Genomic DNA, 17,668 nt, shown 5'->3' on the forward strand with positions numbered 1-17,668 from the left:
GGAACCTGCGCGACTTCCGCTTCCGGGCAGGAGGCGCGGGGCTGGTGGGGAGTGGGGGGGAAAAGGGGCGGCACTTCCGGTTGGGCCCTCGGGTCTCCCCGGAGCGGCGGCACCTCCTCCGCCTCCTCAGCCTCCTCCCGGCGGAGACCCCAGCGCCGGTGAGTGACGGGGTGCGCGGCCCGGGGACCCGGGTTCCTCGGGGGCGGGGGGCCTATTCCTGGCCTGCCGCAATCCCCAGGACGCACCCCCCCCCCCAGAACGTCAGTGCTTCACTGCCGGGCCCGAGGCAGGGGATCCCCAGTCACTAGTCCCCCACAAGATCACTCCAGATATATCCCCCATGGACGCCCCCCTCACCGTGGGCTGGCTACCAACGCGTTTTCATTCGTAACGAACCTCTCAAGAGCCAGGGCCCCCCACGGATTCTTTCCCTACAGCCTCGTCAGCTTCCTCCACGAGACCCTCCCCATGCCATCAGCATTGCTGTGCTTGCAGGGCAGCTGCCCATGTCCTGTACGATTGCCTCCAGGGGGTGTTGCATTAGTACTTAGTGACAAGAGTTGCCCCCCACCGTGTCTGAGCACACACAACCCATTCCCAATGCCTTCTTTGTGGGTGCAAAAATATTTTCTATTCTGGCCTATGCCAATATTGCTTTTTAAAAACCCCTTCCTGCAACCCCATCAAAAAGACCCTTTAGTGGCACTGCACCTTCCAGAGTCCCCCCCCCCCCACTTAGGGAGAGACATCTGCCTGCTTAGCATCAGGTTCTCATGAAACACTCCCGCCCCACTTCCCTCCCTCCCCTCATCCTGGCCTCTGCTTTCCCAGAACAATGCAAGTTAGCAGAGAATGTTCCTCTATGGAGCATCAGCAGCTCTTGTCCCCATCTTTAGCCAAGTCTCGTGACATTGTCCCAAACTTCCTAGGAAAGACCCTGGCGCTGCTTACATCCTTTCCCATATGTTCTTTCTCTTTACTGAATGAGTCCCACTGTTCTAGGCCCATGCCATGCAGTTGTGAAGGGGAGAGGCGCAGCTAACCCTCATTTTCCAGGGGTTTGCAGCCTAGTTGAGAGGCAGATCAGAAACAAACAGTGTGCACTTTGGGTTTTCTGAGAGTCTGGTGAGCTATGCCCGGAGGTGAATGCCAAAACAGAAGATTTAATCGTACCATTCAAAGATCTGGGGGAACAGCTGGTGCAGAATTCCGGAGGTAACAGTGATGTGTGAAAGAGCAGCAGTGAGCTTGGAGCAGAAGCAAAGGAGAGAAGGCTTGATCCCAAAGAGCCTGGGGATAAATTGCCTGGCTTTTGTCTGCTCTACCAAGCTCCTAAGATTCTTCCTGCATCCACTTGTTCCTTATTGACTCATAAACACTTTCAACACCCATTTAACGAGCATCTACTTCCTACAGAGAATAAAATGGGCACATAGAGTGGCTATGCTAGTTGAGAAGGTGGACATTAGAAATCAAGCTACCTGGGGTTGGGGGACATAGTTCAATCAGTAAAGTGTTTGATCCTGAATTCAGAGTCTCAGCACTTATATTAAAGAAAACAATGGGCATAGTGGCACATGTCTGTAATCCTGGCACGGGGAAGTGGAGATGAGAGGATTCCTGGGGCTCACTGGCTAACTCCAGATTTAACAAAAGACTGCCTCAAAGAAGGAGAGGAGAGCAGTTGAGGAGGCCAAGCAACATTGGCTTGGGCCTCCACACCCTCACATGCAAACATAAACCACACACAAAATAAAAATAAACATGTGGACAGAGTTTCATCTCTTGGGGATGCTCTCATCCATCTTGCTCCTCAGGAACAGACAGTTTGGTCCTAGACTGCTGTGGCTGCCAAAGGGCTGCTCTGACAGCGCCTCACCTTGCAGGCTGTGGATTTGACTAGACTCGAGTCTTTTCTCACCCTGTGTGCCTGGCCTTGTTCCTTCGCTTCTTCAGTAACATTTATCAAGCCGCCAGTGAGGGTAAAAGCTCTTGCTCCCAAGCCTGATGACCTGAGTTCAGTTCCCACAACCCTCATGGTGGAAGGGGAGAACTGACTCCCGTAGGTTGTCCTCTGACCTACACATGTGCACACACAAGAAATAAATGGAACACTTTTTTTGTTTTTGTTTTTGTTTTTATTTAATTATAAGCAAGCTAGGTACTGTCCCAGGTCCTGAGGACAGAGTTCAGAGCAAAGCATTTAAAAATCTTGTTTCTGGGACTGTGGAGATGGCTTAGTGGTTAAACTACTTGCCATAAAAGCATAAGGATCAGAGTTCAGATTCCCAGAACCCATCTGAATGCCAGTGAGTTGGGAGATCCACCTGTAATTCCAGTCTCTGAAGGCAGAAATAGGACCTCCAGAGCAGTCTGGATAATGAGACTGGCCATATCTGTGAGCTCTGAGTTTGACTGAGTGGAAGAGAGATAGAGGATCATTCCTAGCATCCGGTCTCTACACGCACACGTGTGCCTACACATGTGAAAATGGAAAAAGAAAATCTTGGCATCAGAGAGTGATCCCAGTAAAAACACAGTCAGGAAAGCAGAACATGGGGTACATTCAATGCTGGTGATCTGGAGCGAAATGAAGCTAGCTGGGGAGTGTAGGTCTGGGGGACAGGTGGCACTGGCCGCTCAGAGCCTCCATTGAGAAGACAATTGAACAGAGACAGGAAGGATGAGGAGAGTGCGGGGGAGTTAATTTTGCCTGCAAAAGTAACAGTCCTGAAACACAGGCCCCGGAGCAGAAATGGAACCAGCGCAGTGGAAGAGCAGCTGCAAGCTTGTGGGGGCCTGTGTTGGTCATGAAGGACTTTGGGAAGGCAGGGTCTCGAGGTTTTCTGCAAGAAGGGTCTGGCCTGGTCTTCATCCTCCCAGCTAAGCAGGATAGCAATACTTCTGAGAGTGTTGGGAATTTTTTTTAATTTTTTTTATTTTCCATGCAGTGGTGTTTTTGCTTGCATTTGTCTCTGTGTGAAGGTGCTGGAACTCCTGGAGCGGCAGTTGCAGTTGGGAGCTGCTGTGTGGGTGCTGGGAACTGAACCCAGGTCCTCTGAAGAGCAGCCAGTGCTCTTAACCACTGAGCTGTTGGGAATCTTGAATGGGACACACTGTGAAGCAGTGAGCCCCATACTCTAGATTTGAGTGAATGCCAGTGGCTGGTCTGGAGTCGGGCAGACTGAGAGGCGTGACTAGGAGGCAGGAGGCAGGAGGTGGGGAGAGGATTGAGCAGGTCACAGCTCCAGTATGCAGCTGTAGGGGCCCCACTTCTGTTTTGGAAAGTGAAATACTGACAGGGAAGAGTAGAGTCCTGAACCCCATCACTTTCCTTCAACCCCACTCATCTCAGTGACCCCCCAGCTCTTCCTTAGTGATTTTTTTTGGGGGGGGGTAGGGTGTTTTTTTTTTTGAGACAGGGTCTCTGTGTAGCTCTGGCTGTCCTGGAACTCACTGTGTATCCTAGGCTGGCCTTGAACTCAGAGGTCAGCCTGCCTCTGCCTCCTAAGTGTCAGGAGTAAAGGTGTGTGCCACCACTGCCCAGCTGTGCCTCAGTGTTTCTGAGTCTACCCGTCCTTTCTTACTGTTTCGAGGAGAACTTAGAAGAGTCAAATAACAGATGTGACTTGTTAACATTTTTTCCCGTGTGTGGCATGGTACATGTGTATACTTATATAGGGGCCAGAGGTTGACATGTGTGTCTTCCCCGATTCTGCTCTGCTTTACTGAAGCAAGGGCTCCCACTGGATCTGAAGCACACAAGTTGGGCTAGTGTAGTTAACCTGCTTGCCATGGAGATCTCTCATCTCTGCTGGGGTTTGTTTTTTTTTAGTTTATTTATTTTTATTTCATGTGCATTGGTGTTTTGCCTGCATGTAGGTGTCAGATCCCCTGAAACAGGAGTCACAGACATGTGAGCTGCCATGTGGGTGCAAGGAATTGAACCTGGGTCCTCTGGAAGAGCTGCCAGTGCTCCTAACCACTGAGCCATCTCCCCAGCCCTATCTCTGCCTTCTTAAGTACTGGATAACAAAGAGCTGTTTTGCCCACCTGACTTACTTTTCTGTGGGTTATGGGGATGCAAACTCTGGTCTTCAGTCTTGCATGCCAAGTGCTCTATCCACTGAACCATCTCATCACCCCTGTTAAAACTTGCTGTGTTTATGTGGAACTCCGTTTGGTATGTGGAGTGGGGCAGTCTCTTCCATTATAATTGCATAAACTTTTCCTTGGCACATGGCACCTCAGGAAAGGGGCAGTTTGGGACTGGAGAGATGGATCCACACTAGGAGTGCCTGCTATTCTCATAGAACCCAACACCCGCATGGTGGCTCTCAACCACCTGGAACCCAAATCCAGGGGATCTGATATTCTTTTCTGGCTTCCACTCAGTCACATAAGCAGTGCACAGACAGATGTGCCTGGAGAAAATAAACAAATATTATTAAAATGGGGCAATTGAAGACTTATGTCATGCTTACTCAGTAAATACTTACTGAACCATCTTTCTAGTCTCTTATTATTTGGCAAATATTTATTAATATAGATGTCTACTGCAATAAATTTCCCTTTGAGCACTGTATTACCTACATCTCCTCAGTGTTGGTATGGGTTTTTTTTTTTCTTTTTTTTTATTGTCTGAGACAGAGTGCTAGATAGCCCAGGTTGGCCTTGAACATGCTGTGCAGCTGAGGCTAGTCTTGAACTCCTGGTCTTCCTACCTCCTTAAGTGCTGCTGAGATTATGAGCATGTGCCAGAGCACCTGGCTGTGACTTCATTTTCAGTCATTGCAACACATTCTCTGATTACCCTCACGGTCTCTTCATGGATCTCCTGGAGGAGATAGAGATATTGCTCATCTCTACATAGCAACAGATATTAAGTATCTGTAGCTTGTCCACATCTGCACTGTGGTAGGTGCTAGGGCATAGTGGCAAAGAAAGCAGGCTACTTTAGTCCTTGCTCCCGTAGTGGAGAGGTCAGACAGTGATAATGCATGACAAAGTAGCGCATAATCTGTCGGTGGCACTAGCTGTGGTGAGAAGAATAGAGCTGGATTATGGACTAGCAGAGACAGTGAGGATAGAAACCTGAATAGGATGTGTGTGGGAGGGTATCATTGACTGCTGGGGAAGGATGTCCTGAGGCAGACAAAGAATCCATGGGGTTTGTTGCTTTTTGAGACAGTCTCCTGTATCCCAGGCTGGCCTCAAACTCACTACATAGGCAAGGCTAGCCTTGAATCCTCCCTCAGGTTCACAGAAGCTGGGGTTATAGAGGTGCCTGGCAGAACTATTGAATAGTAATCCCCCACACCACCTGCTAGGTCCCTCATATAAATAGCCCAGAGAGCACCCCTAAAGGAGACTCCTGTTGCCATAATTCTACCCTGTACCTCCCAGGGTACAGCTCCTGGGAAAGCTTCTCCCATAGCGGATGGCATCTCTGGCTGTGACACCAGCTGCTCTACTGCACGCTTGCTCTGAGGACCTCGAGGAATCACTAGATACTTGGTGCTTCAGTGCGTTGAGTGGAGAGAGAAGCGTCTCCATATGAGTTGTAACAAGGATCTCATGAGTTAAGAAGTGGAAGAGCTTAGTCTGTGTGAGACACCCCAGCTGCAGCAACTGTCACTAAGGTCCTCATGGAGGCACGCAAAGGTCCCCGCCCCCTTCCGTAGCACTCTGAATTGGTCTCTGCCTCCTGCATCCTTCCACTGTATGTCTTCCTCCTTGCTGGCAGCATCCCACACTTAGGCTCTGCATGCAGTCTTCTGGTTGCCATGCCTTTGCTTCTCCTGGAGTTTAGACTGAAGGGAAGGGCTGTAAAGGGTATGGTGTTGACTCTTGTTCAAGAACACTCAGAGCTGGATACTAAAAATATCTATTTCTGTGTAGAGGTAGGGTGGAGACACCTTTTACCTGTGTGTGCCAAGAGCCAGCCAGGCAGGCTAAATAAAGGTCCTGGGCCTTGGAGGGACATCCTGTCCCCTGCAGCTCCTTAGGTTTTGAATATAGTATGATTAGAAAGATGACTGGGCCAGAACTGCAGAACTATAGGGGCAAGGGATGATGGGCAAAAATGGGCCTTTCTCCCAGCGACTCTTCAGAAGCTCAGTAGGGCTGCTGTGTGTGTGAACACAGGAGTGAATTCCGGAAGCTGAGGTTCCAGGGAGGAGAGAGGACAGACAGCAGGAAAGGAAAACAAACAGAAAAAGTTGTACAAAAAGTGCCTGCCTGCCTGTTGGGAGGAGCTAAGAGAAACTGTAATCCAAGGACCAGGATCGGTGTGCCCAGGTGTGTGATGTCATCATTATGGCATCCAGCCCTAGGGGCGGAATGCACACTACTGATAATGTTGCATTTCACCCTCAGCTCCCCATGTAGAAGTTCAGGCCCCATTTTAAATGTGGAGAAAGCGTGGACCTAGCAAAGATCAGATCAGAACCCAGGTCTATGCAGGCACTCTTGCCATAACTACCTTGACCTAGGCTAGTGGATTTTTCTTTCTACCTTGCAATCAAAGAATATTCCCTCTCCCCCAGTATTGAGCTCTTACCCAGTTTTCTTGGCTTCCCTTTTTCTGCTACTGGAAAGATACTATCAATTCATGGAAGGCATTACCATATACTGAGTGTTTACAAGGCGCCAGGAGGAGCCTTCCACATGCTAATGTTAAACTGTTGGATCTTCACAACAGCCCAGTGCTTGATAGATCCTGCTGCCCTAGACCTTTTTTCCTTCCTCCCTGCCTCCCTCCCCTACCACAAGATTACCTCAAACTTGGAGCAATCTCAGCCACCTGAGTGCTTGGTTTGCCCTTAGTCACAGTGATTGTGGAGGCAGAGGTTCTGTCATTTGGTCACACAGCTAGAAAGTGACGGGTGGGGGGGAGGGGCAGTGGTGGCCTATGCCTTTAATTCCAACACTTGAGAGGCAGAGGTAGACAAATCTCTCAATTTGAGGCCAGACTGGTCTACAGAGTGAGTTCCAGGACAGCCAGAGCTACCCAGAGAAACCCTGTCTTATGGGGGGGGGGGGGAGAAAAGAAAAGAAAGGGACTGGACTTAGGTTTGAAGTTGCCATTTTGGTTCCTGAAGCCCCTGTCTTAACTAGTTAGCTGGGTGCTATTTTTATCCTCATTTTATAGTGGCAAACCTGGGAAGATCAAGACCAGAGGAAAGTATGTGGAGGGAGTGGAGGAATCTCAATGTAGAGCAGGAGAGGGTTTTGACCCCTGTCCCAGTCCCAGCCCCCCCGTCCCCGTCCCAGTCCCAGTCCCCCCCTCCCCGTCCCAGTCCCCCCCATCACCAAGGTCCTGGGAGAATTAGTTTTGGGGGAGAAAGCAAGTGCCTACGGGTGCATAGAGAAGACAGTCTGAGGGTGGATAGGGAGATGTATGAAGATTCAGGAAAAGATGGAGGGAAGGTTGGGAGGAGGCTAGGAATGACCCTGGATTCACACAGGTAAGAGGGAAACTTGTTTGGGCAGATTGTCAGGAGCATGGAAGTAGTTCCCTTTGCCTGCTACTCACGGGCTCCCTTTGCTCAGTCCCCATCCTCTTCTTCACAGGGTCTCCCTTCTCTCCACCGGCCAGAGATGGAGGCAAACCAGGCAGGCAGCGGTGCCGGGGGTGGCGGGAGCAGCGGCATCGGGGGCGAGGACGGGGTCCACTTCCAGAGTTACCCCTTTGACTTCTTGGAATTCCTCAACCACCAGCGCTTTGAGCCCATGGAACTGTATGGGGAGCATGCCAAAGCAGTGGCGGCCCTGCCCTGCACCCCGGGGCCCCCGCCCCAGCCCCCACCCCAGCCTCCTCCACCTCAGTATGACTACCCACCCCAGTCCAGTTTCAAACCCAAGGCGGAGGCTCCTTCCTCATCCTCCTCGTCATCATCTTCCTCCTCATCTTCCTCATCTTCATCTTCTTCATCCTCTTCCCAAGCCAAGAAGCTGGATCCGCCATTGCCGCCCACCTTCGGGGCGCCACCCCCTCCGCTCTTTGATGCTGCCTTCCCTGCCCCGCAGTGGGGAATTGTCGACCTCTCTGGGCACCAGCACCTGTTCGGAAACCTGAAACGAGGAGGGCCCACACCTGGGCCTGGGGTGGCATCAGGTCTTGGCACTCCCACCGGGACCCCTGGGCCACTTCCCACACCCACGCAGACCCCACCTGGGCCCACGGTCGGGGCGGCCTGCGACCCAACCAAGGACGATAAGGGCTACTTCCGAAGGCTGAAGTACCTGATGGAGCGTCGCTTCCCATGCGGTGTGTGCCAGAAGTCCTTCAAACAGTCCTCACATCTGGTCCAGCACATGCTGGTGCACTCTGGGGAGCGACCATACGAATGCGGCGTCTGTGGCCGCACCTACAACCACGTATCCAGTCTCATACGCCACCGACGCTGCCACAAGGATGTGCCACCAACTGCTGGGGGTCCGCCGCAGCCCGGGACACCGCTTCCTTCGCTGGGCCTCCCGGTACCCACTTCCAGTGCCACAGCCACCTCCGCCCCTGCTGCAGTGTCCTCCGGCCCCTCAGCTACACCTGCAGCGCCTGCCACCTCCACGGATGGGAATGCCACCCCAGCTGCCGCAGCTGGTGTGGCCTTGCCTCCCCCCACCACTACTGGCGGGGAGGGCCCATTTGCCTGCCCCCTCTGCTGGAAGGTCTTCAAGAAGCCCAGCCACCTCCACCAGCACCAGATCATCCACACTGGTGAGAAGCCCTTCTCCTGCTCCGTGTGCAGCAAAAGCTTCAACCGGAGGGAGAGCCTCAAGCGGCATGTGAAAACGCACTCGGCCGACCTGCTGCGCCTGCCCTGTGGCATCTGTGGCAAGGCCTTCCGTGATGCCTCCTACCTCCTCAAGCACCAGGCGGCTCATGCAGGGGCCGGGGCCCCGCGGCCGGTCTACCCTTGCGACCTGTGCGGGAAGACCTACTCAGCGCCCCAGAGCCTGTTGCGGCACAAGGCTGCCCACGCGCCACCTGTGGCCACCGAACCGGCCAAGGATGGGGCGACCCCAGTCCCGCAACCACCTCCCACCTTCCCCCCGGGCCCCTACCTCCTGCCGGCGGACCCGACCACCACCGACGAGAAAGCCACAGCTGCTGCAGCGGCGGTGGTGTATGGGGCGATGCCTGTGCCACTTCTCGGCGCGCATCCGCTGCTGCTCGGTGGTGCCGGGAACGGCGGCGCTGGTGGCGCGGGCACGGGCGTCCCAGGCAAGACGTTCTGCTGCGGCATCTGCGGGCGGGCGTTCGGGCGCCGCGAGACCCTGAAGCGCCATGAGCGCATCCATACCGGCGAGAAGCCCCACCAGTGCCCAGTGTGCGGGAAGCGCTTCCGCGAGTCCTTCCACCTGAGCAAGCACCATGTGGTGCACACCCGGGAACGGCCCTACAAGTGTGAGCTGTGCGGCAAGGTCTTCGGCTACCCGCAGAGCCTCACGCGTCATCGCCAGGTGCACCGGCTCCAGCTGCCCTGCGCCCTGACCGGAGCCACAGGCCTCACCGGGGGCCAGGGGACCACGGGGGCCTGTGGACCCGGGGCTGCAGGTGCTTCGGGCGGGCCCGCCGACGGCCTGAGCTACGCCTGCTCGGACTGTGGGGAGCATTTCCCGGATCTCTTTCACGTCATGAGCCACAAAGAAGCCCACATGTCAGAGAAGCCATACGGCTGTGACTCCTGCGGCAAGACCTTCGGCTTCATCGAGAATCTCATGTGGCACAAGCTGGTCCACCAGGCTGCCCCGGAACGTCTTCTGCCGCCAACCCCCAGTGGCCCCCAGTCCTCTGATAGTTCTAGCGGCGGCACCGACGCATCCAGCGTGCTGGACAACGGACTGGCCGGAGAGGTGGGGGCGGCGGTGGCAGCGCTGGCCGGCGTGTCTGGGGGCAGCGAGGATTCGGGTGGGACGACTGTGACCGGAGGGGGTGGCGGGGCCACTTCAGGCGCTGAGCGCTTCAGCTGTGCCACGTGCGGCCAAAGCTTCAAGCATTTCCTGGGTCTGGTGACTCACAAGTATGTGCACCTGGTGCGCCGGACCCTGGGTTGTGGCCTCTGCGGCCAGAGCTTTGCCGGCGCGTACGACCTGCTCCTGCACCGCCGAAGCCACCGACAGAAGCGGGGCTTCCGCTGCCCGGTGTGCGGGAAGCGCTTCTGGGAGGCGGCCCTGCTGATGCGCCACCAGCGCTGTCATACAGAGCAGCGGCCCTACCGGTGCGGCGTGTGCGGCAGAGGCTTCCTGCGTTCCTGGTACCTGCGGCAGCACCGAGTAGTGCACACGGGCGAGCGCGCCTTCAAGTGCGGGGTTTGCGCCAAGCGCTTTGCGCAGTCCTCCAGCCTGGCGGAGCATCGGCGACTGCACGCCGTGGCCCGGCCTCAGCGCTGTGGCGCCTGCGGCAAGACCTTCCGCTACCGCTCTAACCTGCTGGAGCACCAGCGGCTGCACCTGGGCGAGCGCGCCTACCGTTGCGAGCACTGCGGCAAGGGCTTCTTCTACCTGAGCTCGGTGTTGCGCCACCAGCGTGCCCACGAGCCCCCACGGCCCGAGCTGCGCTGTCCCGCCTGTCTCAAGGCCTTTAAGGATCCTGGCTACTTCCGGAAGCACCTGGCTGCCCATCAGGGAGGTAGGCCCTTCCGCTGCTCCTCCTGCGGTGAGGGCTTTGCCAATACCTATGGTCTGAAGAAACATCGCCTGGTGCACAAGGCTGAGGGTCTTGGGGGGCCCGGAACAGGGGGAAGCGCCTTGCCCGGGAAGGATCCCTGACCAGGGAGTTTCAATGCACCACTCCAATCAGATGTTCCCTTCTGGACTCCCCCCCTCCTCACCCCCACACCTTCCTGGGGCTGCTGGTCAGACTCTCCCCACCCCTCCTTATTGTTACCCATTCTAAAGAACTACAGATGGTCTGGTTTCCTTCCGACCCCATGCCCTGCCCTATAAACTGAAGGTTAAATTGCTACAATGTCAGGCCATTCTGGCCCTTCCTTCTTCGTCCGACAGACACTGAACTTGATCCTCCGTCCAGCCTTCTTTTGTAAACCTCATCTACCCAGCCGTGTTTTGGCTCCCGTGAACTCCGCGGTGAAGATGGGCCTGAATTACCCGCCGCCTCTACTTCCTTTGGGATCTGGCTGGACAGTGGACTATGAACAGAGTTGAGAGGGCACAGGTTGGGGGTCTGGGTGCTCTTGGGTTGGGGGGAGGGGGGAACAGACGCGGCTTGTACAGAGCAGAGAACAATAAATCGTATCAACAGGGCCGCTGGGGTCTGTCCTTGCTGTTCCTGGGGGATTCTGATAACTGGATGGACTCACAGCACCTCTGTCGTGTTTTACCTGGGTTGAGTGAGGATTTGCCATGTCCCCGGCGTTAGCCTACGAACTGGGCAAGTGGCGAGAGTGAGACAGGTAAGTCTATCTCCCGGGAACTGATTTGAGATCCCGAGACTCCTCTCCAGGATGTTTTCAGCCACCATGACCGAAAGTCTCCTGTCTGCCAAGTCCTGGCCTGGGTACTAGGGAAACATGAATTGATTGGACATTACATTCACACTCCAGTAGCTGGGAGAGCACGCCTGTGGAATTCACCACTGCCTGCAGACTTTCTGGAGACAGGATCTCATGGATTCTAGGCTGGCTATGGACTTGCTTTGGAGGTAAGGATAGCCTTGATTTTTGTTTTGTTTTGGAGACAGGGTGGGTCTCTCTCTGTAATTCTTGGCCATTCCAGAACTCTGTAGACCAGACTGGCCTTGGACTCACAGAATCCACCTGCCTTTACCTCCCTGGTACTGACATTAAAGGTGTGCACCACCCCAGCTGGCTAATCTTGAACTTTCTTTTTATAGTTAGATTTTTTTTTTAACTTAAAGAAATTTTATGTATGGTTATTTTGCCTTCATGTAGGTTTGTGCACCACTTGATGCCTGGTGCACCTGGAGGCTGAAAGAGGCCATTGGATCATCTGGCCCTAGAGTAACAGATGGCTGTGAGACACGATGTGTGTGCTGGGATTGAAACTCTGGTCCTCTGGAAGAGCAGTTAGTCCCCTTATCTGCTGAGCCATTCCTTCAGTCCCAAATTTGTAATTTTATTTTTTTAAAGATTTATCTATTATACATACAGTATTCTGCCTGCATGTATGCCTGCAGGCCAGAAGAGGGCACTAGATCTCATTCTAGATGGTTGTGAGCTACCATGTGGTGGCTGGGAATTGAACTCAGGACTTCTGGAAGAGCAGCCATTTCTCCAGCCTTGGAATTTTATTTTTATTCTCAGTTTCATACATATATGTATATGTGTACACACACATACAACTTTGGTTCTATCTATAAAGAACTCTTCCTTTCCAGCAGGCTCTTCTACTTCCATGTCCTTTATTCTCTTGGTGCCCTGTTGTGTTTAGTCAGGGTTGCTTGCATAAATGGATTGGGCAGCTGATTTACCTGAGCAAGGGCAGCTTACCAACAGCTACATCACTGGACTTCAACCCCTCTTCCCTGGGCAACTATTAACTACCTACAGCTCCTCAGAGAGGAGTGGGGCCTTAAGAGCCTCTTCCTCATGACTACAAACTTCTGATCCCTCTGCTTCCACTTCCAGAGTGCTGGGAAGATGGGCATGTGCTGTTATACCTGGTTTTTGTGGTACTGGCAAATGGGTTAGATCAATATGTAAGAGCTAGCCAATAAGAGGCTGAAACTAATGGGCCAGACCGTGATTAAAAAAATACAATTTGTGTGTTGTTATTTCGGGGCATAAACTAGCCAGGCAGCTGGGAGCTGGGGCAGCTGGGAGGCAGCCCACAGCTCACACTACAGAACCCAGGATATCATGCGTGCTAGGCAAGCACTCTAGCTACACCCCAGCCCCACTGCCCTCTTCGGAGTGTGCAAATTCCATTAGCATCCAGTTCCCCTGCTTCTTTTGAATCTGAACACCGAGCCTGAGTGTCAGCTGCTATATTTCCCCTCCCCTTGAATCTGGCCACTTACCCATACTGCCGAAGTGTTGGTGGTCCCTTCCCATAGCAATCGGGAGTTTCTGTTTAGTGGCAGGGATCCGTGTGAGAAAGTGGAGAAGGCAGGACCTGACACGCACTGCTGTAGTCATTCAGACATGAGGGCGTTGATGAATAGATGATGGAAAGAAGTGCCCGGACCTCAAAGGTGCTTAACTGCTCAATGTGGGAGACTGATCAGAAACAAGGTGAGGGAAGGTGGCTTAAGGAATCCTGTAGGTCTCTGACTTCAGTTGAGGAGCTAGTGAGACAGATGGGAGGCAGGGTCCTCTCTTTAGAGGGAGTGGTGAGTTATATTATGCATCATCTGAGAGTCATCTCTTGGGGATGCTGGATGAACAAGGACTGAGCCAGCAACACATCTTCTCCATGAGAAAATCAAGGCCTCTGCTGAGTAAGAGCAGCAACCTCCAACATCCCCTCAGTGCACAAAACTACAATACAGCCACACACAGTCAAAGCCTAGTCCCTCCCCATTCCAGATATAAGAAAACAGCGGCGTTGGGCGGTGGTGGCGCACGCCTTTAATCCCAGCACTCAGGAGACAGAGGCAGGTGGATCTCTGTGAGTTCGAGGCCAGCTTGGTCTACAAGAGCTAGTTCAGGACAGGCTCCAAAGCTACAGAGAAACTGTCTCGGAAAGAAAAGAAAAGAAAACAGAGGCATAGTGAGGCCCTGATCTCCCAACTACCCAGAGAACTGGAATACAAGACTGACAGAGAAGCATTTCAGAAAGTCTTTTAATAGGAACAGACTCGAGGCCCCACTCCCACCCCAAATTCCAGCTCCCAAGTCCTTTCAGCCCTTTTCCAAGTGTTTCCTCTTACTCTTTACACCCAGGCCCAGCCCACCAAGGTTGTCAGCAGCAGCCAACCCTTCCTCTGAATTGCCCAGAACTAAACAAGAAGCTGTTTACCTCACAGTGGAGGAAAACAGAGAAATCTGAAACTTGTCTGTAGACACGGGAGACACAGGCTCTAAGCCTAAAGCTTAAGGGGATACTGAGTGATTGCTTGCTTGCTTGCTTGCTTGCAGTGTGTGCTCTTGGATGCTTCCAGAAGAGTCTAGTGGCTAAGGAAAGTCCACTCTGGGGTAAGATGGTGAGTGAGCAGAACTTAGAGTTCATCTCTATGGGCAGGCTCATCCTAGAGATTTATGGACACCCAACTGCGGTTTAGGTACTCTCTGGTTTTAAGGGAGAAGGCATCCCAGCATCCCTTAAGAGATGACCTGTGGGCATCTTCTGCCTAGGGAGGGTAGGCAACCCAGTTGAGGTAGGTAAGAGATTTCATATTTGTCCACCTTAGGGCAACCCCTGCATGGTCCAAAGACAGTTCAGGATTGGACCAGGGTGATGGTGGTGGATTATTAAGTCTTGCTTTGCAGCCTGGGCTGGTCTGGACCTCACAATCCTCCTGCCTCAGCCTCTAGAATACTGGACTTAGAAGAATGGGCCATGCTCAGCTCTCTCTGTGTTTTTACATTCAGCTGGGCATCTACAGAACTGCAGGTACCTCTTTCCTGAGTCTCAAGTGTAGCGTGGGTTTCTGGGAGACCAGAACCCAATTCCTTCTCAGCTCTCCAATCCCAGCTGCTCATTATTTCTCCTTGGCTTTTGCTTCTATTTGTCCACCCACTTCCCCTATAATAGGCTTCCTACTCCCCAGCCTACTGGTCAACCTCCACTTTCACCTCCACAGGCTCTCTGCGCCCTTCTTCAGTAGTGTTCTCTGTCTCGTGCTTACTCCCTGATTCCTGGACCACCCAAGATGGTCCCAGTTGACCTCCAGACTCTCCCACCCCAGGTCCTGGCCCGTGGAAGTGGGTGCGTTGGTGTTTGCGAAAATTTGAGGAGTTATTGAAAGTGCGCTCACAGAGCGTGCAGCGGAAGGGGCGCTCGCCAGTGTGGATGCGGGCGTGGCCGCTCAGCACAGAGGACTGTGTGAAGCCCTTGCCACAGATGGCGCAGTGGTAGGGCCTCTCCCCCGTGTGCACACGCTCATGATCTCGCATGTCTGAGGAGCGGCGGAAGGGCTTGGTACAGAACCTGCAGGCGAAAGGCTTGCCTACTGCAGCCCCTGCAGCTGCCGCAGCCTTCACCACCTCCGACCTCTCCTGGGCCATCCCTGGGTTCGGCTGTCCAGTTGATGCTGCCGGGGGAAGCCTTCGAGAGGTTCCTGCTTCCACCCTGTGACGGTGCTGGTGCCGGAGTAGAGGTGCCAAGGTCTTAAAAGCTTGTGGGCAGAGTGGGCAGCGGTAAGGCCGCTCTCCCGTATGCAAGCTGTAGTGGGCACGCAGGCTAGCAGGACCTGGACAGCGGTGACCACACACGTGACAACGGCTTGGGTCCCCACCCTGTCCAACCCCCTCCACGCCTGCCAGGTGGCCATGTTCGTGAAACAGCAGCTCTGAGACCAGATGGAAGGCAGCGGGACACAGAGCACAGTGAAAAGATCCGGGCTCTGGGGGCTCAGGTACCAATGTAGTATCTGTAACTTTTACCACCTGGATCTCGATGAGGTCACTTGGGGGTGTGGCAGAGCGGCCACCATCAGGCACCAGGACCTGGAGAGCAGAAGAACAAACGGGAGGCTGTGGACCCTTCTCAGAGAGCATTCTTCAATGTGCTTCCACTTAAAACACTTGCTCAGGCCGGCGAAATGGCTCAGCGTGTAGCCACTTGCCAAATCTAACAAACTGAGTAGGATCCCTGGAACCCGCAGGGTAGAAATCAGAACTGACTCTCCCAAATTGCCCTTGGACCTCCACATGCCTGTGCCATAGCACACATGCACACCCTTTCCTCAAATATATAAATTAAATTAAAACTTTTAAATAAAATATTTGCTCCTCTGTAGTCCACTGGATCCTTGTTTTTTATGATTTATTATTTACTTATTTTGAGACAGGAGTTTCACTATTAGCCTTAGCTGAACGGGGATTTGTTGTGTAGACCAGGCTGGTCTAGAACTCAGAAACACTGCCTGCCTCTGTCTTCCCAAGTGCTGAGATTAAAGGCGTGTACCACCAGGCCTGAGTGTTTCTTTTTATGTGTATGTGTGAGTGCCTTCATGTGTGTATGTTCACCACATGTGTGCTGTGCCTATGGAGTCCAGAAGTGAGGGTCAGATCCCCCAGAAATGGAGTTACAGATGGTTATGAGCCTCCAAATGGATGCTGGGAAGTGAACCTCTAAAAGAGCAGCCAGTGTTCTTCACTGCTGAGCCATCTCTCCAGCCCTGGCTATTGGTTTCTCAACCCTGTTATCCATGATCCAGAATTCTTGCTGTATTCGGTTGGCATTTCCTTTTCCTGCCCAAAATATACCACAAATACAGACGTGCCTCTCCTCCATACTAGTTAAAAGCCTCATCATTTCTTGCCCTTGCAACTGAAAAAAATACCACTCAAAGGGAATCCCCATTCTTACTACTGCCCCTCATTACCTCCCTCTCTAGATCACTTGAATAGACTTTGGAAAATGTAAATAAGGTCATGCATTTCACCACTCTAAGCCCTCCAACTGCATTAAAAACCCCGTGTCGTCCCTATAATGTCCAGCACGGTCTGGATCCTGCTTACCTCACTGACTGCAGTGTAAATATAACCCGTCATCCAGGTGACTTCTGCCATCTAAATTTAGGTCCCCGTCCCCACCCTACCAGTTTACTTTTTATTCCCCTTATGGAACATATTACAATAAATTTTGTTCATTGCCACTTCTCACAAGTCCTCACAAGACTGCGAGCTGCAAGAGGACGCAATCTCTGTCCGTTTTGGTACCCTGGAACTCAGTCAATATTGGTTGAACAAATCAATATTCTGAGTTACTCTTCAGTCACGAGTGAGAGGTTCCAAAGTCACCCAGAACACCCATTTCTCCTCTAGAATCTTCCCTTAGGCACTCATAAGGCAGACCTTGTATCATCACATGGCATCCCAACATGGTGTCCGGATTTTAACTCCCCTTTGAGGTCACCTTCCCAACCACCCACTATAATTTCCCTGACCGCCCGCTCCTCTTAAGACTCCACCCTTCTCTAGGCAAACCAACTCCCTAGTCCTCTCTCAGGACCTAACCCTGCCCAACACGCAACCTGTCTTCAGGCCCCGCCTCAACCAGGCCTCGCTCCTCATTCCCCATAGGCTTCTCCCAAAGCCCCGCCCCCAGAATGTTACCATACTCCCGCCCAGTCCTCTTAGGCCCCGCCCCTCGTCCTGCGCCCTCTTTCGCCGTGAACTCCCGGCCCAGACCCCTTCGTCTCCCGCACCAGGTCCGACGGCTCCGGGGATGGCGACTCCCGGGTCGGTGAGCTCGGAATCGGGGGGTCCGGGTGCGCGGCGGCCATCTTGTAGCTAAACCCTGTCCCTGAGGCCAATGATCGCTCCGCGAGGGGCAGGGCCGGGCTGGCGGCGCTGCGCAAGCGCGCGGCAGGGCGACGAAGGGCGGGGCCGTGGCCGGGAGCCACGGAAAGTCTTCATTACCTGTCAATCCTCCACCAGACAGACTGAGCTTGTAGCTGGGAGGTCGACCAGATCCTGGAGACGAATTCCGACGTCGTCCCCCTCCCTTTTAAAAATGATTGTTTATGCAGGTTCTCACTGTCTAGTCCGGTCTGCCCTCGAACTCTGAATGT

At 53.4% G+C, this 17,668-nt stretch overlaps 2 protein-coding genes across 2 annotated transcripts; one reads left to right on the forward strand and one right to left on the reverse strand.

Moving 5' to 3' along the window:
• The first annotated feature begins 64 nt into the window (after positions 1-64).
• Znf865 (zinc finger protein 865) lies at positions 65-11,795 on the forward strand. Its single transcript, XM_057762980.1, has 2 exons — positions 65-158; positions 7,576-11,795. Exon 2 carries the CDS (start codon positions 7,603-7,605, stop codon positions 10,774-10,776), a length of 3,174 nt encoding a protein of 1,057 aa, XP_057618963.1. The 5' UTR covers positions 65-158; positions 7,576-7,602; the 3' UTR covers positions 10,777-11,795.
• A 1,980-nt stretch (positions 11,796-13,775) lies between these two features.
• Znf784 (zinc finger protein 784) lies at positions 13,776-17,432 on the reverse strand. The gene is made up of 2 exons (XM_057762039.1): positions 17,303-17,432; positions 13,776-15,596 (listed from the first exon to the last, which is right to left on the reverse strand). The coding sequence occupies exons 1-2, from the start codon at positions 17,378-17,380 to the stop codon at positions 14,700-14,702; spliced, it is 975 nt and encodes a 324-aa protein (XP_057618022.1). The 5' UTR covers positions 17,381-17,432; the 3' UTR covers positions 13,776-14,699.
• Between the last annotated feature and the right edge of the window lie 236 nt (positions 17,433-17,668).

This window comes from Chionomys nivalis, chromosome 2, assembly GCF_950005125.1.
Source record: "Chionomys nivalis chromosome 2, mChiNiv1.1, whole genome shotgun sequence".
Taxonomy (NCBI): Eukaryota; Metazoa; Chordata; class Mammalia; order Rodentia; family Cricetidae; genus Chionomys; species Chionomys nivalis.